Raw genomic sequence first — 22,838 nt, 5'->3', positions numbered from 1 at the left:
AGAGTATGTCTGGAATTCAGAGGATTTACTGGGATACTCTTGGTGCTTCCATGCCTGTTAAGAACATTTGCAGCACAGAAACAGGTTTTTCGGTTCCTCAGGAATGATGTAAGCCTCACCACCAGGAAAGCAACTGCTGGTCAAGTATGAGCAAAATCTAGAATGAGTAGCAGGGGGGAAGATCTTGAATGTCAGTTATGATGACTATGAAATCAGTTGCAGCAATGAAAACTGTAGCTTAGACTTTGCTGATGTGTATAATTTAAAAATATAAATAAATTATGACTAGCTACCAAACTGAAGTAGCTGGGATGGAAAGGAGTGAACTTTACGTGAGCTGTGAGGGAATATGGGTGCGACACCCACAGCATCTGTGAGGCCATCTCCCCTTGTCACTACCCTTTCTGCACATTCCAATGACATCTTACTGCAAATATCAAAGATCCCTCATTTGAGGATTTGCTCTCAACTCACATGTGGCCAGGCCAGGAGTGTTAGGAGATTGTGCTTTCAGGAGCAATCCCCGTTCAGAGATTGAAGTAAGTTGGAGGAAAAGCACCCCAGGTTGCTAACCTATCCTAGAGGAAACCTGAAGGCGTGTTTTACAATGTTTCCTTGAGTTACCTCAGGAGATCTGAGCTCCTGGTTCCCTCAAAGGGACCTGCTAGATGTGTTCCATTTACTGGCTTCATTCCCTTCCAGTTTTCACTTTCCCACTCTCCTACCTTGCTTCTTGGGATCACCATCCAAATAAATATGCCTTGCTCACAAATCCATGTTTCAGGAACTGAACCTCAGAAAACAGGCCTAAGACTGCCTCTGTTCATTGTATGATAGAGATAAAAACCAGCTATCTTATAGGATTGTAATCAGGATAACAGGAGATATTTAAGTTGTCCAGATCTTAGAATTCAGTTATTAAAAATGAACAATGATTGTGATGATGATTATGATGATGATTCACTCAGCAAACACAGAAGGACTATAATGAAGTTATTGGATTTGAATCTTAAGATCCAGTTACTAGTAGCTCTATGATTTTGGACAAGTTAGTAAATCTGTGCCCTACCTTTTGGAAAATTGGGGGGACATATTTGTCGGGAGAATTAAACTAGAGTGATAGTAAGGTTAAAAAAATAGGTGCCAAAAACTTTGTCCTTGCCTGTGAGTTAAACTTCTCATATACTGAACCTACCGTAAAAGCAATAAACTTAAGTAAGTGCATTTAACATTTCAGAAAATTAGCCCTCAAAAGTTATATTGGGTTTCTCCTGACCTTGCTTCCAAACTGGAGACACATGTCACCATATTTCAGATTAGGTAAATAAATGCCGTATACTTTGAACAATTGCAAAGGACCTCAAAGTTCTCTTCTAGCAACATTTTGCAATTTCTGAGAAATCAGGCCAAGCACATCCAGCCTATCCACCAAACAACAGCTGCAAAATTCATTTCATCATCTAGCCTAGTCACTGTATTAGCTTTTTGGTTTCGGTTTCCGAATTCCTCCCCCTTTTCACTTGGTTTGTATTTCATGTTCAAACTGTCTGCTTTAGGAGGAAGGAAGAGGGGGTGGAGAGAAAAGAAATCCCCAGGATTGGGTGAGGCAGAAGTATTTAAAAAATCTTCACAGTTATTATAAATTAAGAAACAAGAGCTTGAACTTGTAACGGGTTGACATCAAAGCAGCTTTCTTACGAGTTCTATAAGATCTCTTCTGATTTTCCAGTCAAGGTAAGAATGGAGCAAGAAAGGGAAGAGATTTTCAAGGCTCAGTTAGTTTTAAAAAACATTCTATGCAGGATAGGATGCAGCTTAGCCTGATGTAGTGTATCAGACCTCAGTAAAGACTAAAATGTGGTGTTAATCAGACAGACAGCAGTAGTCATTAAGAGCCGGTTACATTTGGTTTCCACTGAATTAGACACAAGAAAGTGTGGGGACTAAACAGAGAGTTTGAAATGCCTTCAAGCTGATTTTTTTCCCTTTGCCATTTTATGATCTATCAGGATCATAATTGTTACTTAAGTTGCCTTTGTCTTTGGTAAAACCTAATTAAGTTGGTTCCAACTGCACCCTGAAAGTTTCAAGAAATATGATTGTATTATTATTTTTTGGTGTAAGACCCTATTTTTTTATTTTTTAAATTTTGTTTTAATAAATTTAGGGGGTACAAAGTTTCTGTCACATGGATAAATTGTATAGTGGAGAAGTCTAGGCTTTTAGTGTACTTATCACCTGAAAGGTGTACATTGTATCTGATAGGCAATTTTTCATCTTGCACACTCCTCTCAACCTCCTCCTTCTGAGTCTCTAATGTCCACTATGTAATTCAGTATGATGATGCATACCCATTGCTTAGCTCTCACTTATAAGTGAGAACATGCAGTGTTTGGTTTTTTGTTCCTGGGTTACTTCACTTAGGATAATGGCCTCCAGTTCCATCTATGTTGTTGCAAATAACATTATATCATTTCTTTTCAGATCTGGGTAATATTCCGTGGGGGGTGTATTTCACATTGTTTTAATCCGCTCATCACTTATGCTGTGATAAACATATGAATGCAGATGTCCTTTTTATAAAATGACTTCTTTTCCTTTGGGTAGATCTCCAGTACTGGGATTGATGGATTGAATGGTAGATCTACTTTTAGTTCATTAAGAAATCTCCATACTGTTTTCTGTAGAGGTTGTATTAGTGGCCTCTGAGTGGAGGTTTATCCAAGTTCAGTGATCATCAGGAAAATAATTTCAGGCAGGACACACCATGTCAGCCCAGCAAGCGACAGGTTTTTTTTTTTGTTTTTTTTTTTGAAAGCTGAAAAACATCTCTCAGGGAAGAGAGAGCTAACAGAGCAGCTGCACCAGGAAGAAGTGGTGTGGTTTTCAGTCTTTTTTTTGTTTTTTTTTTTGAGACAGAGTCTCGCTTTGTTGCCCAGGCTAGAGTGAGTGCTGTGGCGTCAGCCTAGCTCACAGCAACCTCAAACTCCTGGGCTCAAGCAATCCTTCTGTCTCAGCCTCCCAAGTAGCTGGGACTACAGGCATGAGCCACCATGCCCGGCTAATTTTTTCTATATATGTTAGTTGGCCAATTAGTTTCTTTCTATTTATAGTAGAGACGGGGTCTCGCTCTTGCTCAGGCTGGTTTCGAACTCCCGACCTCCAGCAATCCGCCCGCCTCGGCCTCCCAGAGAGCTAGGATTACAGGTGTGAGCCACCGCGCCCTGCCGGTTTTCAGTCTTTTGAAGTCTTACTAATTGAGGGGAGGAATATTCAAAGCTAAGGGATTGGCTTTTACTAAGAATGTGGGTAGTAATTCCTAGAATTGGTTTCCCCTCAATTTTTATACTTTATATGGTTGTCTCAGAACTCTCGTGGTGATTTCAAGGGTGGAGAAATTTTAAAACCACAATGTAAATGATATTAGAATTAGCCAAAGTTTATGTAAGGTGACAGAGATAGCTGATAAGCTACTTGAAGCCTTTTCTTGCCTGTGGTTATTAGTCCTCCTAGTTAGCTTCTGGCTGAGGATTGTTTTCTTTAACACCTGCACCTACTCTGCCAGCCCCTGCATCTAGTCTCAGCCCTGTCTCCTGGTCTCCTGCTCTACCCATTGTATTAACACACATTCCCATCTACAGTGCATAAATGTTCCCTTTCCATGGCATCTGCTGTAGCATCTGTTGTTTTTTACTTTACAATAATGGCCACTCTGACAGGAGTAATGTGGTATCTCATTGTGCTTTTAGTTTGTATTTTCCTGACAACTAATGATGCTGAGGTGTTTGTTTTTTTTTTTCATGTGTGTTGGCCATTTGTTTCTCTTCTGAAAAATGTCTGTTCATGTCTTCTGTCTACTTTGTAATGGGGTTATTTGGGTTTTTCTTGCTAATTTGTTTGAGTTCCATATAGATTCTGGATATTACTCCTTTGTCAGATGTATAGTTGTAAATATTTTCTCCCATTCTGTAGGTTGTCTATTTACTGTTGATTATTTCTTTTGCTATGCAAAGGCTTTTTATTTTAAGTCCATCCTATTTATTTATTTTTGCTTTTGTTATATTTGCTCTTGGGGTCTTAGTCATAAATTCTTTACCTGGGCCAGTATCAGGGATAGGTTTTCTTATGGTTTCTTCTAATATTTATATGGTTTCATGTTTTACATTTAAGTCTTTCATTCATCTTGAGTTACTTTTTGTGTATACTGAGAAATAGGGATCCAGTTTCATTCTTCTGCATGTGGCTATCCAATTTTCCTAGCACCATTTGTTGAATAGGGTGCCCTTTCCCCAGTGTATGTTTTTGTCTACTTTGTCAAAGGTCAGTTGGCTTTTCATATTTGGCTTTATTTCTGGGTTCTCTATTCTTCTCATTGCTCTATGACTCTAATTTCATGTAAGTATCATGATGTTTTGGTTACTATCACTTTGTAATAGAATTTGAAGTTAGGTAATGTGATGCCTCTAGATTTATTCTTTTTGCTTGGAATTACTCTGGCTATTCAGGCTCTTTTTTGGTTCCATATGGATTTTAGGATTGTTTTTTCTAATTCTATGAAAAATGACATTGGAATTTTGATAAGAATTGCATTCAATCTGTAGATTACTTTGGGCAGGGTGGATATTTTTAGCAATACTGATTCTTTCAATCCATCAGCATGGGATGCTTTTTCATTTGTTTGTGTCATCTAAAATTTGTTTCAACATTTTTTTGTAGTTCTCCTTATAGAGAGCTTCCACCTCCTTGGGTAAGTACATTTCAAGATATTTTATTTATTTATTTATTTATTTATTTTTGCAGCTATTGTAAATGGGATTGAGTTCTTGATTTGATTCTTAGCTTGGTTGTTATTTTTTTGTTATTAGTATATAGAAATGATACTGATTTGTACACATTGATTTTATAGCCTAAAACTTTACTGAATTCATTGATCATTCTAGGAGTCTTTTGAAGGAGACTTTAGGGTTTCCTATGTATAATATCATATCATTGGCAAGCAAAGGTAGTTTTACTTCCTTTTTTCTGTTGTGGAAGCCCTTTATTTCTTTCTCTGCCTAATTCTTCTGGCTAGGACTTCCAGTACTAGGTAGAAGAGAAGTGGTGAAAGTGGGCATCCCTGTCTCGTTCCAGTTTTCAGGGAGAATGCTTTCAGCTTTTCCCCATTCAGTATGATGTTGGTTGTGGGTTTGTTATGTACAGCTTTTATCATTTAAGGTATGTTCCTTTTTCGCTTAGTTTGTTCATGGTTTATATCATGAAGCCAAGCTGGATTTTGTCAAATGTTTATTCTGCATCTATTGATATGATCATATGTTTTTTGTTTTTAATTCTGTTTATGTAGTGAATCATATTTATTGATTTGCAAATGTTGAACCATCCTTGCATCCCTGTCATGAAAACCTCCTGACTGTGGTGAATTGCTAGTATTTTGTTGAAGATTTTTACATCTATGTTCATGATGGATAATGGTCTATAGTTTTCTATTTTTGTTGTGTCTTTTCTTGGCTTTGGTATCAGGGTGATATTGGCTTTATAGAATGAGTCAGGGATGATTTCCTTCTTCTCTGTCTTTTGGACCAGTTTCAGTAGGATTGATACCTGTTCTTCTTTATTGTTCCAGTAGAATTCAGCTGCGAATTCATCTCATCCTGGGCATTTTTAGTAGTGAGATTTTTTTGTTAATTGCTTGAATCTTGTTACTCACTGTGGTCTGTTTAGGGTTTCTGTTTCTTCCTGATTTAGGCTTGGGAGGTTGTCTGCTTTCTAGGAATTTGTCCATTTCCTCTAAAAATTTTCTAGTTTCTGTGTGTAGAGGTGTTTATAGTAGTCTCAGATGATGTTTGTATTTTTATATCAGTTGTAATGGCTCCTTTTTCATTTCTGATTTAGCTTATTTGAGTCTTTTCTTTTCATGGTTAATCTAGTTTTTGGTCTAACAAATTTGTTTACGGTCACAAAGAACCAACTCTTCATTTCATCCATATGTGAGATACTGATCCAGATATTATGTCGATTGTTACTTAGTTGTTTCCTAATCCCCCTGTGTTACTGTTTTATAAAAGCTGCACGATTTATTTATTTTTTTAATTTTGGGTGTTTTTATACTGGTGAATATCAACCTTTCATTTTGATGTTTAAAATTCCTTTGAGTATTTCTCAAACGGCTGATCTGGTGGTGACAAATTCCCTCAGTATTTGCTTGTCTGGGAAAGAGTTTATTTCCCTTTTATTTATCAATCTTAGTTTTGCAGGATAGAAAATCCTCTGCTGAAAGTTATTCAGATTAATAAGATTAAAGACAGGACCCCAATTCTTTCTGGCTTATAAGGTTTCTGTTGAGAAGTCTGCTGTTAGTCTGATGGGTTTTCCATTGTAAATTACTCCATGCTTTCATTTCACAGCTTGTGTGATTTTCTTCTTCATGTTGACTTTGGTCAGTCTAATGATTATTTCATTGGTGATGTCCTTTTTTTCAAAAATTCAAGAGTTTATTGAGCTTTTTATATCTGCATGTCTAAATCTCTGGCAAGATCAAGAAAGTTTTCCTCCATTATTCCCTTAAATAGATTTTCCATCATTTTTGCTTTTTATCTTTCTTCTTCTTCCTCAGGAATACCTATCATTAGTATGCTTGGGAATTTTACATAATCCCATATTTCTTGCAGGTTTTGTTCATTTATCTTGATGCTTTTTTCTTTATTTTGACTGACTGGGTTAATTCGAAAGCTTTGTCTTCAAGCTCTGAAATTCCTTCTTCTGCTTGGTCCATTCAGTTGTTAAAACTTCCCACTGTATTTTGAAATTACCTAAATGATTCTTTCATTTCCAGAAGTTCTGTGTTTTTTTTAAATATCTACCTCTTCAGTGAATTTTTCATTCATGTCCTGAATTATTCTTTTTGTTCTTTGTCTTTGTTTTCAAATTTCTCAGTGATGGCATTGAGGTTACTATGATCCATATTTTGAATTCTGTATCATCTGATATTCCAAAGTTTTCTTTTGGTTGGAGTTCGCTGATGGAGAACTAGTGTAATCCTTTGGGAATACTGAAATAGCCTTTTTTTTTTTTTTTTTTTTTTTTTTTACATATTGCCAGAATTCTTATCCTGGTTGCTTCTCTTCTGGAACCTCTTCCCTCAGCTCAAAACAGATAGTTTTGTGGTTCACCTATTCTCCTCTGCTGGGGATTCTGCTGTTCAGTGTAGAAAGGGAGAAGTACACTGCCTTTTGGCTCACGCAGGTAAGTACTCACTGTGGTGTTCCTGGCAATTTGGGGTGGTTGGATCTCAGACCTCTGGGATAGTGTTCAGGTGCCTGTGCTGGTTGACTAGGTCAGGTAATCCCAAGTCCCCAGGCCCCTGGCTGGCATGCTTGAGTCCTGGAGGGACCAGATGGAGACTAGGCTGGCAAACTTGCCCTCAAGCCTCCCTGAGTTCAGGCGCTGGCTGTGATAGTGAGGGGCAGTGTGATATCTTGCTCCATATCAATGCCGGGCAGGAGAAGGACATATGCCCTGTGGGCCTGTGACAGGATGGCTGGGCCCCTCTTGGTGAGATTAGCAGGGGCAGGGAGCTGTGGGATGCACATGGTACTCACACCTCCCACTCTTAGCAATGACAGCAGTGTCTGTCCTTTGGGGTCACAAAAGTATCCAGATCCCCAGCTCCCACCCTGGCCTAGCTGCAGCAGAGGAGGTAGAGGCAGCCCAGCCCACTGTGTGCAGGGCTACCAGACTGGCTGTGGGCTGTGACTGAAATGCTCTGGCAGGGGAGGTGTTGTTCTGCCAGGGCTTGCCTCAGGGAGGGTAGGCTCCTCCCAGAGGAGACAGGCCTCTCAGGGAAAGAACAGCTAGCTCCACCCTCCCTCCATGGAGGTGGTAGTTTTGTCTTTGGGGTACACAAAGGAGACCAGATTCTCTTCTCCCTTCCTGGTCTGGCTGCGGCAAAGGTGGCAGAGAAAGCTCCAACTTCTCTATGTATTCTGTGCTCCCAGAATGGCTGGGAGCTACTGCTGAAATGCTCCAGCTGGGGAAGGGTCCTTGTGCCAGGGACTTGCTTCCAGGGTAAGTAGACTTCTCCCAAGAGAGACAGGCACCTAGGGGAGAGAACTGCTAGCCCTGTCCTCCCTCAGCTGAGGCTGTAGATTTTGTCTTTGAAGCACACAAAAATGCTTGGTGTGGCTTTTTAGAGGGAAAGGAGTAAGCCTCAAGCTCTGTGGAAGCCTGGGTATGGCAGACACTCTGTCAGAAGTGGGACAGCCACTCAAAGTGCCCTGGCTTAATTGTCCCCTGTAGAACCGTCACCAGTCCCAAGTAGAAAGAACTGTGGTGGCCTCAGCAGCAGTGGGTGGCAGAGGAGAGGAGAAGGAAAAGGGCCTGAATGGGCAGGAGCTGGTCCCCTGGTCCCCATCATCATAAGGGGCCCTCTGGTGTGCTATACTTTCCTCTCAGCTGGAAGCAGCCTGCCCTGAATGCCCAAGCTCTGGGAGGCTCACAGTAACCCCAGGGCCCACCAGTTCCCCAAGGCTACTGCTGTCCGGGTGGGTGCTGAGGAACACTGGCTGTGAATCCAGCAACATAGAGACCCAGGGGCTGAGATTCCCTGGTTAAGACAGCTGCAAAAATGTTGCCTGTTTGTAGAGGGAGGGAAATGAGCAGCACCCGCTATGCAGAGCCCAGGAGCAGTGATCAGAATACGACTGGGGCATGCCCTCCCTGCAAGTCTAGCACTGCCCACCACACTGCACACCCATGCCAGGAGCTCATGCTTGTGAGCAGAGGTGGCTATGTCTGCAGCATTGGGTTCTTGGAGGAGGGGAAGGCTCTATCTCCACGTCGTCCCTTTCTAGGCCCCGTGCTGCTTCTGCTCTGGGGTAGGGACACTGTCCTACCCTACGGACTCCTCTCTGCACCTGCATCACCACTTGGAGGGGTGGGGACAACTTTGATCATGAGCCGGGGCCCCTTACGTGCAGAAGAGTGCACGTTACACCTTCCTATGTTCTAAAAAGCTTTCAGCTCTTTCCAGTCTCCTTGCAGCAGCCCACACTCCAGGTATACTGCTACTCTCCCGTGTCTCTGTTTCTTTCTGATTGCCACAGTCCAAGCGACTGCTGGGGAATGTTCTTGTGGAATCCAGGGAGATGAAGGGACTTTGACTTCACTGGCAAGATAGAGGCACCCAGCATGTGCGTAGGCAATGTGGTGCCTGCCATCTCAGCTGGGGTCTCTGGTGGGATGCAGTGAGCCCTTGTGGGCCTGCAGCCTGGTGCTCTGCTCTCCAGATGCTACCAGTTTGCTGGTAGCAGCAGTCCCTGGATTTGTGAGGGTAGAAGGGCTCTCTGACAGATCAGGAGCTGGCAGACTGCCACAGGCTGGAGGGAGGAAAAGTAGACTACCCCACTTACCCTTTCTGATAGACTCCAAATCCCTTGGGGGTCAGCCTCTGCCAAAACTTGCTCCTTCTTGTTCTTCTCCACAACTTCTTCCAATGGGATCTCCAGTAAGGATAAGTTCTGGTAGCTTTCCCTCAGCATTTCATTTGGGCTATGCTTTTTTTCACCTGAAACTTTTTCTTCTTTTTGTGATGATCTGGCAATTGAATGCTCTCCCCAAATCCTATTTTAAATTCCAGAAGCTGAATATGAATTGTCTTGCACCCTTGATAGCAGCCCCGCACTCTGTATTATTTTCATAAGAAAGAGCAATTCGTGAGATGCAGTATAAATAGCTTAAATGTTGCAACTCTGAGAAGTTTCATGAAAATAGCAACATATTTTTAGTCATTGTTTGACTTTGTTTGAAGGTAGATTTCTTCCTTTAAAAATAGTTCTGACTTAATTTGTTTGGTTTCTTGGCATCTGTCTTCACTTTTTATGCCTTTTGTATGGGATTCTGTCTCTACTACTCTGTTGCCTCTAAGAGTATGAATCACTTAATTTAACAGTTGCCCAACTGGATTCCTCAATACCGTCTGGCAGTTTTTTCACTCCCTGGAATTTTCTTCTTTTGGATTTCTTACCATGACACATGCTTCGTGCATCTTGTACCTGTTTGATTTCTGTTTATCTCCTTGATAAGATCCCTTTCCTTCAAACTCAAATAAAAAACAACACAAAATAAAGCAAAAGCAAACAACAATAACAAGAAAAATAGCACAAAACCCGAACTAGAACTGTATGGCTGAAAGCAGAGATGTTTTCTTTCAGAAACCCCATCACCAGCACTTCTGAGCATTTTCTCTATATTTGTTGGCATTTTCCTTCTTTGTACTTTTTTTCTCTCTCCTTCAGCTCTCTCTCTCTCTCCTTTTAAAGCTAGCAGTTACACTTGTGTAAATAAATGTTTATGTACCCCCACTTTTTTAGGAAACAGGCTTAGAGAGTGAAATGCCAGTGTGATATGGATAGCCAGTTGTAGGGCTGGGGTTGGAAGTCAAGCCTCAGTTATTACAAAGACAAAATGTGCAGTGTGTGTGTGTGTGTGTGTGTGTGCATGTGTGTGTGTGTTGATCCATTCTTGCATTGGCTTTATTCACAAAAGACTATGAAGCTCTAAGAGAGTTAGGGAGAATGTATCCCCAAACAGGCTAAGTTAGGAATGGAATGACAAAACAACAGTGTGTATGGAGCTCAAACGCGTTCAATCTGCAGTGATGTTTTAGAGATTTGACTCTCCTAAAAGCATTAACAATGCTACTCAGATAACATTTAGGAACAATATAAAATACTCTTTTAAATATATATTCACAGCACTAATGTTATTCATAAGGAAGTCTAAACATTCAAATTATTATTAGTCCCCTCCCCCATTAACAATATTATCCCAAAGCATAAGAGCTCATAAGTTCCCAATATCTGTTTATGGATTTGGCTTATGTATCTTCTGTTCTTCTAGCTAATTATTGTAGATCATCATTGCAAGGTTACCATAGCATTATAATTTTAAAATGATTCTGGCCCTTACTATATACAAATCAAGCAACCAGAATTCTACAAATATAAGGTACTAATATTGCATTGAAAGTAGCTTGAAATGGAAAGAGACTTGGCATTTAAGTTTTTACCATTTTTCCCCAAAAATAAGACAGAGTCTTATATTGATTTTTCCTCAAGAAGACACTGTAGGGCCTTCAGAGGATGTGTTATTTTCCCCTCAAAGCCTCAGCTTGCAGCACACACAGGATGGCTGGGACCTGACAGGGGGAGCCGACCTTGTTGGTGGGGCTGCCTGCACCTTTCCGGTCACTTCTGGGATAGTAGCTGTCATGCTGGGGCAGATGAGAAGGGCTGCTGGTCTTCTTTACTGCTCCGCAACGAAATGCATGAGTTGTGCAGAATTGCTGCGTAACCATGCCCATCACTAGATATTAGTTTGGGGGTAGGACTATATTGCGCAAATGCTTAGAAATCCTGCTAGGGCTTATTTTATGGGTAGGTCTTATTTTCGAGGAAACACGGTAAATATATTGTGAAATTGCCTCTTTCTGGATAAGGCTTACACTAGACATTTTCTGACTCCTATGCCATTTGCAAATGGATCTCCTATTATCTGCTCCCAAGCAGTTTCTGTTTTAATTTACCTGTCACCAAGATGATTTCGAGGGCATTAGCCATGAGGAAGGGGAGAGAATGGGTCTTTATAATTGTAAAAAGACAGTTTTCACAGTCTGTTAAGAAAGAGACAGAGAATCCAGACTTTTTCATTGTAAGATTTCAGTGAAAGAAGAAATCAAGCAGATGATAGATTTTTAGCTTCTTTAGTAAATAATCTCCTCTAACATAGAAGAAAACTGTTCTTTATAATAAGGCAAGGCAGAAAAGCAAACACTTCCTTCTGACTCACATAGCATAAAAATATTTTACTAGAGATTCTTCAGGTTACAGGAATTCATGCCCAGAAGTTAGGAAAAAAAATAGTTAAGCTTTATTAAAAGAAGTTGTTTTACTCATTTAGTCAATCATAAAAAAATCATGCTTTGAAGTTTTAGTTTAATAAAACACTTAAATAATGATGGAAAAAATTCTTTAAGAGATATATTTCTAGAAGTAAAGAATTAAACAGCTATGATTTGTTACATAATGCTGCATAATGACCTGGCAATATTCAATGTCATACAGTTTGACTGGATGGAGACCTAACTAAAAAAAAAACCAAGTTGATATGGAGTAAAAGCAAAAAGTGTAATATAACAAATACTATTAACAAAGAATTAAACTAGGGATTCAAGGAGGTAAAAAAAAACATAAAAGTCAATCAAAAATCAATGGAGTAAGAGTTAGATTCAAAGTAGTAGTAGGTTGGACTCTGTAAATGGGTTTCACTATGCCCACCAAATATTTAAGAACCAATAAGATAGCCTGTAGTAGATCTATAAAGGGTCTAGGACCTATTCTACTGTGGACTTCTTTGGTCTCTCTTTCTATTTAAAAAAAATTTTTTTTCCAGAAACTTAGGTTATGCTTGGAAATAGTACACTCACAGCAAAATAACTTTCTCTGCTTAAACACTAGAAATTCTAGCCTATCTCATCTTTTCCCTTGCAGGCAAAGTAATATCCAGGACATGGCTGCAGGGATCCCCATGCCAGACCCTGTGTGTCTCATTGAGAACACTACGGAGAAACTGAGTGTTAATCCAGAAGCTTTGAAGATCCTGTCTGCTATTACACAACCTACAGTGGTGGTATCTATTGTGGGCCTCTATCGCACGGGCAAATCCTATTTGATGAACAAACTGGCTGGGAAGAACAAGGGTGAGTGGCACCAGCAAAGCTCTGCAAAGTCCCTTCTGTCCACCGCCATGGTCAGCATCCAGGGTGGCAATGTGAGGAGAGAAAGCTAGAGATGAGATGGATATTGAAAACCAATGTTTAGATCACAGCTGGTCTTTTTTATCTTCTGGGAGATGAAGGGCAGCTAATTGTTCCTGATATATCACCTTTTTTTTTTTGCCTTAACATTTCCTTGGAAAAAGCATAACGTTTCTCTCACAAAGTATAAAACATTACTGAAATAATTTCCATATATATAATTATAAATTAGCAAAATTTTAGTAGCACAATATTATTTAAAAAAATCAAATTTCCAACCTGTATTTGATACTATTTCCGTATTCCTCTATTGTCATTCAGATCAATACTGGTTGTACTCTCTGCTATTTCCTCATGTTGCTTTCCTTAAACCCTAGCTCAATGACCAAGAAAATCTCCTATTCCAAAGTCCCTTCTCTATTACAACCTCTCCTCTCCCCTGGCAGGCTTCTCTGTGGGCTCCACGGTGCAGTCTCACACCAAGGGCATCTGGATGTGGTGTGTGCCCCATCCCAACAAGCCAGGCCATACCCTAGTTCTGCTTGACACTGAAGGCCTGGGAGATGTAGAGAAGGTAAGGACGAAGGATTCCTTTTTTAACCTCCTCATTTCTGGACACTCTTTATACAGGGAGTTTTTAGGTGTAGAAAAATACTAAATTGGTACTTCCACTTAACCAAAGTATACCTCCATTCTTTCTCCTTTCTATCTTTAATAGTCAGAGTTTAGAAGCCTGAAGTGAGAAAATACATCTATAAGCCAGAATTAGTACTGGGAGAACTGCACTGATGTTAACTAGGCCATTAACCCAAATGGGTAAAGATTGTGCAAATAAAATCACTGTTATCTGGTCCCACAGATTATACTGGTTAATAGTGGACTCTGGGTTCAGATGAACTTGTGTTAAAATCAGGGCTAATGCAGTTGTAGCCTCTGACTTTGACAAGAGAATTAAGTCTCCCTAAATCTTTTATTTTCCCTCTGGTCTTATACATTATTTAAACAATAGATATATGGACCTTTTCCAATTTTATGCTTATAAGTATTTAACAACCAGCTCACTGGATAAAAACAACAACCACCTTGATTTGTAGCACCTGACTGTGTCCTAAATGCTCCCATCATAACTGATTTCAAGCTAGCAAAGTGGAGACACTAACCTCAGACTTTGAAAGGGTGCACACAATCTACTGACACAAGCTGGTGTGAGCGGGCTCTGGCATCCAACTGCATCTTTCTCTTGAACTCCCATTGTTTTTCATGGGTTTTTTTGCTTGTTTAGTTTTGATTTGCCAAGATTCAAAGACAGTAAGCCATAATTTGAGCTTCAGCTTCCTCACCTACAAAATGGAGATAGTAATTATCAGCCATGTCACAATGATTTTTTAAATTAGATAAGATCAGTCATGTGAACTGCATTACATATAACAACTATTCAATAACATAGATATATTTATGGTAAATTTAAGCCAATTTTGTTTTGTGCTTTGGAAAACCTTGGTTTTGAGTACTCAGATTACCCCCACTAACTTTGACTATACCCTTTGCAAATATCTAACAGTAGTTATAAAAGAGACTGGTGAATTAACAATATGAATCAGTATAAAATTATATCAGTGTTAACAAGATAACTACTCAGAGTTCACATTTTTGATAATTGTTTTTGTTTGTTAGTTTGTCTTCTTTAACATTAGTAGATCAGGAGCCTATTTTTAAAGATTACTAATCTGGGAATCCCAAGAGACATGACTTAAATTTTTTCTGACTTCTAGGTGGACAAGAATGATACCCAGATCTTTGCACTGGCAATCCTACTGAGCAGTACCCTCGTGTACAATACCATGAACAGCATTGACCAGGGGGCTATAGACCTACTACAGTATCCTTTTGTGGTCTAAAATGGCGCCAAAATCAGAGAGAATTCCTCTGTTCACCAGCTCTATGTCTGTGAGTCCTTGTGAATCACAAAAATGAAAACATGACAAACATTGAAAGTACAAAGAAAATCATTCTTATAAATTCTGATAAAATTCTGATTTAGTTAAGACCCAAAGGAAAATAAAGGTTTGGGGAGACATGGAATTAAATACGGGCGTGGGTGCAGTCCTATCTCTGCCAGTTTTGCTTAATTGTATCTCAGCCATGTAACAGAACTGACAGATCTGCTCAGGGCAAGAAACTCACCTGGCCTTGATGGGGTTGAAGATGCTGCTGACTCTGGGAGCTTCTTTCCAGACTTAGTGTGGACTCTGAGAGATTTTTACCTAGTCCTGGAAACAAATGGGAAACTTATCACAGCAGATGAATACCTGGAGAATTCACTGAGGCCAAAGGAAGGTAACAGGGACTTCAGATTTGAAAAGATGGGGAAAAGTAACCTAAGAAATGATCTCTTTTGTGCATGTGGTTAAGTTTATAGTTTTCCAAAATAAATAATGAATATTATTAATTTATAGTGAACAAATAAATTCAATATTAAATTGCATTCCTCTTTGTTCTTAGAACAAATTTCTTTTTTTATCTGACTGGTTATCTTTTATGTTTTTGCTTAAAGTTTATGAAAATATATTAAACTATGTAACATCAGGAAGAAGGACATTTATCTTAGGTAAGTGGATGAAAATTCTATACTGAATAAATTCTATTTTTCCTTCTCTAGGTAACAGTCAAAGAATTCAGAATTTCAATTTGCCCCGTCTATGTATACAGAAGTTCTTCCCCATAAAGAAATGCTTTATCTTTGATTCACCTGCTCACCGAAAGAAACTTGCCCAGCTTGAGACACTGCATGATGATGAGCTAGATTCTGAATTTTTGCAGCAAGTGGAAGAATTCTCTTCCTACATCTTCAGTCATTCTATGATTAAGACTCTTCCAGGAGACATTGAGGTCACTGGATCCCGTGAGTACCATTTTTAGGATTTTCTTTCAATTCAATGTAAAGAATAAGGGGCATTTATAAGAGTATACTTGCAGTGTCAATGTTGACAAACGCATAGGCCATTCCTACCATGAAAATGACATGTGTCTTATTTATTAAGTTCCAGTGGGTATCAAACATAGTTCTAGTGTTTTTTTTTTTTTTTTTTTTTTTTTTGAGACAGAGTCTCGCTTTGTTGCCCAGGCTAGAGTGAGTGCCGTGGCGTCAGCCTAGCTCACAGCAACCTCAAACTCCTGGGCTCAAGCGATCCTGCTGCCTCAGCCTCCCGAGTAGCTGGGACTACAGGCATGCACCACCATGCCCAGCTAATTTTTTGTATATATATTAGTTGGCCAATTAATTTCTTTCTCTTTATAGTAGAGACGGGGTCTCGCCCTTGCTCAGGTTGGTTTCGAACTCCTGAACTCAAACGATCCGCCCGCCTCGGCCTCCCAGAGAGCTAGGATTACAGGCGTGAGCCACCGTGCCTGGCCTAGTTCTAGTGTTTTTTTAGTAGTGCCTCAAAGCTACATAAAATAGGAACACAGCCTAAAGATAAGATAAAGTTAAAGAAGTTTTACCCATATGTGATTCACTGTTGAACTAGACTAACCCACGTGGGCCAGCAGCATTTGTTCAACAAAATATATTGGATCCTTATTATGTGTCACAGCCTTTGATTGGCAGAAGAGGAGCAAGACACGTATGCTCCTTGTATAAATGGAACTTGATTGAAACAAATATTATACAAAGGCCCAATTGTCTAGAATTTCTTTTAGAACCCTAAAAGAAATCTAAGTAGACTTCTTGGTCTGGTTTTCCCTAAAAACTCTACATCTCAGAATTCTGTAAATAATTGCTACATTAGAGAGAGAAGTTGAGTACAAACAAAAGTGTGCAAATAAAGGAAGTAAAACAGGAAAGTTCCAACAAAGAGTAAGGAAAACCAGGTCTGAATTACTTATTTTTCACTTTCTCAGAAGAGGATAGCTCTCATACTAGCTTAACCATACTAAAGGGAAAGAGAAAAAGGAATTTCAAAGAGAATAGAAAACTGAGGATGAGGAAAAAAGAGGGGAAAATTAAAAAGGCAAAGCCACATAGCATTCTAAATAAATATGCATGACTTTTATATAATCATATCCTCATTTTTCTGTGGGAAAAGGATGGAATGTGTACAATCATTTACAGCTCGAGATTTCCTCTATTTTCTTCTTGGAACACAGTTTACTTTTCCCAAAAAAGGAAAATCCTGGCTTCTTGATCATGTGGTTTATCAAAGGAACTTATGTGAGCCCCTTGAACACCATCCAGAATACTGAAAATTTCAGGCAATTCATGTTAAATGTACATTCTCAGAATTATTAATGTAAATTATGTCTTCTTTCTATGCAAATAATATAAGCATTTTTTTTTTCTGTGAAGGTCTAAAGAACCTGGTGATGATCTATGTCAATGCCATCAACAGTGGGGATCTTCCCAGCATGGAGAACACATTCCTGGCCTTGGCCCAGACAGAGAACTCGGCTGCAGTGCAAAAGGCCATTGCCCACTACAACCAGCAGATGGACCAGAAGGTACAGCTGCCCACAGAGACCCTGCAGGAGCTGCTGCACCTGCACAGGGCCAGTGAGAGGGAGGCCATTGAAATCTTCATGAAAAACTCTTTCAAGGATATGGACCAAAAGTTCCAGAAGGAATTAAAGGTAATGAATTTTTTTTTTTTCTATTTCGTGCGGATTAGGGTCAACAGAAGGCAAGGTATTGTTGAATGATAAAATAGTACTTAATTAAGAAAAGTCCTTGCTCCTAGACTGGAAAATAATAAGAATCACGTATAAGGCCATGATATCACTTTTATTCTAAGAACAAACATGTAACTACTCTAGGCCTTATAGATTCTAAAGTTTTCACACATGTATACAACCTATCTTTACCATGTTATACCCATGGACTACATTTGAATTAATTTTATTGTTTTAAATAATTGTATTTACAAAATATTAATTAACTTTTGCAATTTATTAATCAAGCGTACAGAATTACCAATTGGATTCACAAAAATATGATGTATCCAGGTTTAAAATAGGCTTATCTCATTCCAGCCAATTATTCTATTCCACCTTCTCATTGGAAATCCAAGACCTAGTAAAACACTGAAGTGAGGAATGTTGTAAAATAGTAGGCTGCATTTAAAATGAGCATGAGGCTAGAGGTCTGTGGTCTGAATATCACACCTAAAGCAGAAATAACAAGAAAGGAGGGTTTTGGGAGATTTCAAACCCAAAAGTAAATGTCATTTTTATACAGAGTGTCATCCTTGAAACTTTTCTAGATTTGGTGGGAAGGATATAGTCCTGCTTGCATTCCTCTACATTTCTAGAAAAAAAAATATAGATTCTTTTTGAGAATCATTTCCAGAAATACTGAAGTATTGCTAACATCTTTGCCATGGGTTGTTGTCTCTTTGAAGACCCTACTAGATGGAAAGTATAAGGACATCTGCAAAAAGAACTTAGAAGCATCATGGGATCGTTGCTGGGCTTTACTTCAGGATGTTTTTAGTCCTCTAGAAGAAGGGGTGACGCTGGGGATTTATTCTATGCCAGGAGGACATACTCTCTTCATTCGGAAGACAGAAGAGCTGAAGGCAAAGTACTATAAAGAGCCTAGGAAAGGAATACAGGTATCCCTAGTTTTATCTGTTAATTGTGGAAAATTGCTGGGAGGCCTCTTTAAAAACCAGTGAGGACAGAAAGAAAGACATGATACAGGCACACAGATGAGGTTTATGTGTCTGTCTAGTAGTAGTTACTCCTTTGTTGAATAAGTATTCATGGAAAACCTATGTGCCTGGTATTGGTTTTCCTAGCATGGAGTTCACACGTTAATATTAGCTATGGAATTAAATTGAACCCTCACCATAATCACCAGAGTTCTATTGCAACCATCAGCATTCGTTGCAACAAAGGTATCTTTTTGGTCACATAGGACAGAATCTCAATAATTAAAACTAACTTAACAAAAATTGGTAATTTTAGTTTATACAAACTAAAAGCAAAAGGTTTTAATTTACTTTCAAGTATAGATACATTCAAGAGTTTAAATAATGCCATCAATTGTCCTCCTTTCTTCTTTCTTTCCAATCCCTATTTCATTTTTCTGTTTCTTTTTCCTACTGGCTTCATTTCCAGACAGGCTAATCCTACATGACAATGAAAATGACACCAACAGGACCAAACTTAGCTAGTCCTTAGTGCTTTTGTGTCAGGGGAAAGAAAGTATCTTTTCCCCAGCATATGTCAGTCTTTGAAACACCCAGGCATCATCAATTTTCCTCCTTGCAGTATTTTTCCACCTGTGAACCAGTCCTTTGCATGTAGTGGCCTTGGGCGCTCTGACTGGCCAGCCTAGACGCATGCCCACATTTGTGTTAATCAAGGACAGCCTTGATTAACAGTTCCACCAAGTGCAGGCTGAACACCTCCTACAGGAATAAACAGAAATAAAGATGTTTACAACATTCCTAATCACCATTTCCTACTTCTAACTGTATGTTTTGGGTGTTGCTAGGCTGAGAAAGCTCTGCGGAAATATTTAAAATCCAAGGAGTCTATGAGTAATGCAGTACTACAGACAGACCGGGCTCTCACAGCAAAGGCAAAGCAGATGGAAGGTGAGAAGAAAACAAAAGTGATGCAAGAAATCAAAGGAATTTCTATAAATTTGAAATTACTTTGGCCTGGCCCTCATGGGATCTTAAACTAAAGCAAGAATGGCAAACACTTCTCAGCTCCTCAGGCTGTGTCCGAGTGTGTGTGGCAAGATCAGCTGCATTGTGGCTATCTGGGAAGGAAAAACACCCCCAGGGAATATTCTCTATGAAGTTGCAGCAATGACAAATAAGAGTGGGAGGCAGAAGGAAGGGGCACATTAATCCTGGAGAGATTTGTCTTTTTACTCTTTCTTCTCAGAGGCACGCGTGAAAGCAGAGGCTGCAAAGGCTGAAGCACAAAGATTGCAGATACTTCAAAGGCGGAACCAGCGAAGGATGGAGGAGAGGGAGAGACTCCATCAGGAACAAGTGAGACAAATGCAGCTAGCCAAAGAAAAATGGCAGGCAGAGCAACAGAGGATGCAGGAACTTCGGATGCAGGTATTGCTCAATTGTTTCATCTGTCCCCTCTCTGTAACGATGGGAGCATGGAGCAGAGACCAAGGGGCAGGGCGGGGGAAGCCAGCATAATACTGTGGCTCAGCGCAGGAACTCTGGCACCAGACTGCTAGGGGGTGTAAATCCAAGCTCCACCTCTTAATATATATATATGGTTTGGCAAGTTATCTATCCTGTCTGTGCCTCATTTTCCTCCTGTGTAAAATGGAAACAGTAATAATACTTATTCTATAAGGTTACTCTGATAATTAAATGAGTTAATATTTGTGCTTAGTATGGTGCTTGGCGTAGGGTAAGCACTCTAGATTGTTAAATAAAAATGAAGGCATTTTTAGCCTGCAGTAATTAGCTTTTCATCTTAACTCATTAATTGCTCTGGATAATCTTTTCCTTTGGTCATAGATACCTTGTTAAATTAATTTCATATTATCGTGTCTATGCCCCAGTCCTTGCTTTGATCATTGGTGATTCTGAACGCTTTTAACTTGCAGAGTTTGTTTCACCCAGTCCTTTAGTTTTATTTTCATTCAATAGGCAGCAGTTGTTATTTACCAAGCACTGTCAAAGCACTTTACGTGCATTATTCACTGTAAAGCAGAACTATTGTGTCTTCATTTTTCAGATTTAGTTCCAAAGAGAACTAAATGCCAATATCACACAGCCTAGCAAGTTACCAAAACTGTCCTTTTTAGTGAGTGGTTTCTGCAGTGTTTTTGCTTCTTCAGATCTGGTGTGAAATTCCTATGGCGGTACTCTAATGAGACAAATGCCATACTCATTCTCCCCCCTGGTTGTCAGTCCACCCTCTAGGTACTAGTTTTCCAAGAGCTATTCCAAGAAATTTCTGAGTTTGCAGCTGTTTCCTGAAGAGCAGAATGAGCAACCTGTGGTTTTTGATCTCCTCAAACTTTTCTTCTATTTCTGTCACCAAAACTGTGGTGACCTGGAACAAATTCTCTCATCTAAGGTGCAGACATCTTACCTGATATTGATGCCACCTAGACACCTGTTTTTGTGTTAGCCTCCTCTCTTAAAAATATATCTAACATTCTCCTGTGTATGAATAAGAATTGAAGTCAAGATGTGGGTACGATTATCCAAAGAAATTGTGTAGTATAAGGGGGCAGAGAGCCTTGGGATGAAATTCTAGGGACAGCAATATTTCAGAGATCAAGAGATGACAATGTTTCTGGTGCTAGATAAGGAAAAGGAGAGTAAATAATTACAGAAGTAAGTTGGACATACATGAATGGAACTGTGGAGCAAAATAAGTAAGAACACATGAATGACTTATGTAGCCAGAAAAAGGTTGATCTTACTTTTTGTTAAACTTTAATAGTTTGTATTTATCACTCTTTAGAAAGAGGCTGAAGCCCTCAAAGCAGCATTGGAAGCTGAAACCAGACGTCTCCATAATCAGATCCAGCATCTCCAGGCAACTGCTAACTCATCAAGTGATCCATGCATCTTACTGTAAAGTCTAAACACTGGAGCTTCCCTTTCTTACTCTTTTGCACTGAAGACACAAACAAACAATAAATTTTAGAACTTGGAACAATCAACATTTAAATAAACTTTATAATTATTACATCGAACTTTTGTATAGAGTTATAAGGTTATGATGCTGGTATCTGGTAAGATGTACATCTCAATAGTCTGATAGTTGATGATTACTTCCTTGAAGAGATTATGAATTGTATAATAAGGGACATTTTATCACTATTTGGGGTTTATATTGGGATGGTTCTACCCAATGCCACCTGTCTAAATTTGTATATTTGTCTGAGGGTATTATAAACTATCTCGGAGGTGTCATTCACATAGGCTCAGTCACATGGAACTTGACCAAGGTCTTGGGCTCAGCTGGGCATCACTCCTGCTGATGGTCATGTGCTGGATGCTATCAGAAGAAAGCACAGGCAGTAAAGTGGGAACAATGTGTAGTTCTCTGTGAGGTGGAGGCTACCATTCTATGAGCAGTGGCATGATTCCTCAGCACTGTCAATAGACCACCTACACAGAGCAATTCCAAGCTGAAAGCCAATAATGTTATAGTAAAATAGAGATGTATCAGAAGATGAAAGGAATGTGGTGATAGAATATGTTAGCTTAATTTCATCTTTCCACTTTGTATTCAAAAATCATAACACCACTTTGTACCCCATAAATATATACAATTATAATTTGTCAATATATAATAAAAATTTAAAAAGAAAAAAAATCCAAGGAGCTGATTATGGAGACAAGTTGACTACATGAAATGGACTGAAACAACCAAAGGGTTGAAGCTGCTTGGTTTCACAGGGCTTTGAGGAGATAGGCAATGTGTTAATTGCAGCAATGGCATTTCTTGGTAAGCAAGGAATGAAAATTATGAGCTCACAAATGAAATAGGCTCAGAATTCCTCATAGAAAATTATAAAATGAGGCTACTTTTGTTATCCATGGCTCATTTTGGAGTGTATATGTCATGTTGGTATCATTTGTCAAAAATTTAAAAATAAAAAGGTATTACCTAAATATGTAAGGGCTTGCCACACAAAAAGCACTTAATTTTGATCAAATTTGTTTTTATTTTTTAAATGGAAAAGAAGAAAGATCTAATGGAAGAAAACAACAAATTTCTAATTGCATCAAAACCAATAAAACCTTATGGAATGAAATAATGAAGAAGTATGTGAAATTCAAAAGAAAAAACTTTTAAATGTTACTGAAATACACACAAAAAATAAAAATTGTCAATACTCTTAAGTCAATATATATATTTAATATATCAAATAAATATATCAAAATTTATTTGGGGGAGGTACATTTATTTTAAAATTTATATGAAAAAGGCACAAGCAAAAAAGACCCAATGTAATTCCTAAAAATAATGAAAGAGGGAGGACTAGCTTAAAACATACATTAAAACATCCTAGTAAATAGCAAAGTAG

The 22,838-nt window shown here is 39.0% G+C and overlaps 1 protein-coding gene across 4 annotated transcripts; it reads left to right on the top strand.

The window, feature by feature from the left end:
• The first annotated feature begins 1,546 nt into the window (after nt 1-1,546).
• LOC105862724 (guanylate-binding protein 5) lies at nt 1,547-21,497 on the top strand. 4 transcript variants are annotated; one of them, XM_012749232.3, is made up of 13 exons: nt 1,547-1,734; nt 4,717-4,747; nt 7,096-7,239; nt 12,543-12,751; nt 13,255-13,382; nt 14,581-14,687; nt 14,949-15,145; nt 15,468-15,710; nt 17,154-17,434; nt 18,202-18,414; nt 19,302-19,404; nt 19,703-19,884; nt 21,263-21,497. In XM_012749232.3, exons 4-13 carry the CDS (start codon nt 12,562-12,564, stop codon nt 21,377-21,379), a joined length of 1,761 nt encoding a protein of 586 aa, XP_012604686.2. In that variant the 5' UTR covers nt 1,547-1,734; nt 4,717-4,747; nt 7,096-7,239; nt 12,543-12,561; the 3' UTR covers nt 21,380-21,497. The 4 variants fall into 4 exon arrangements, with proteins under 4 accessions (XP_012604686.2, XP_012604687.2, XP_012604684.2 ...); XM_012749233.3 differs by lacking the exon at nt 4,717-4,747; XM_012749230.3 differs by lacking the exon at nt 7,096-7,239.
• Nucleotides 21,498-22,838: the final 1,341 nt, after the last annotated feature.

Source organism: Microcebus murinus, chromosome 2, assembly GCF_040939455.1.
Source record: "Microcebus murinus isolate Inina chromosome 2, M.murinus_Inina_mat1.0, whole genome shotgun sequence".
Classification (NCBI taxonomy): domain Eukaryota; kingdom Metazoa; phylum Chordata; class Mammalia; order Primates; family Cheirogaleidae; genus Microcebus; species Microcebus murinus.
Note: the sequence above shows the minus strand (reverse complement) of the source record. Positions and strands in the feature narration are given on the sequence as shown.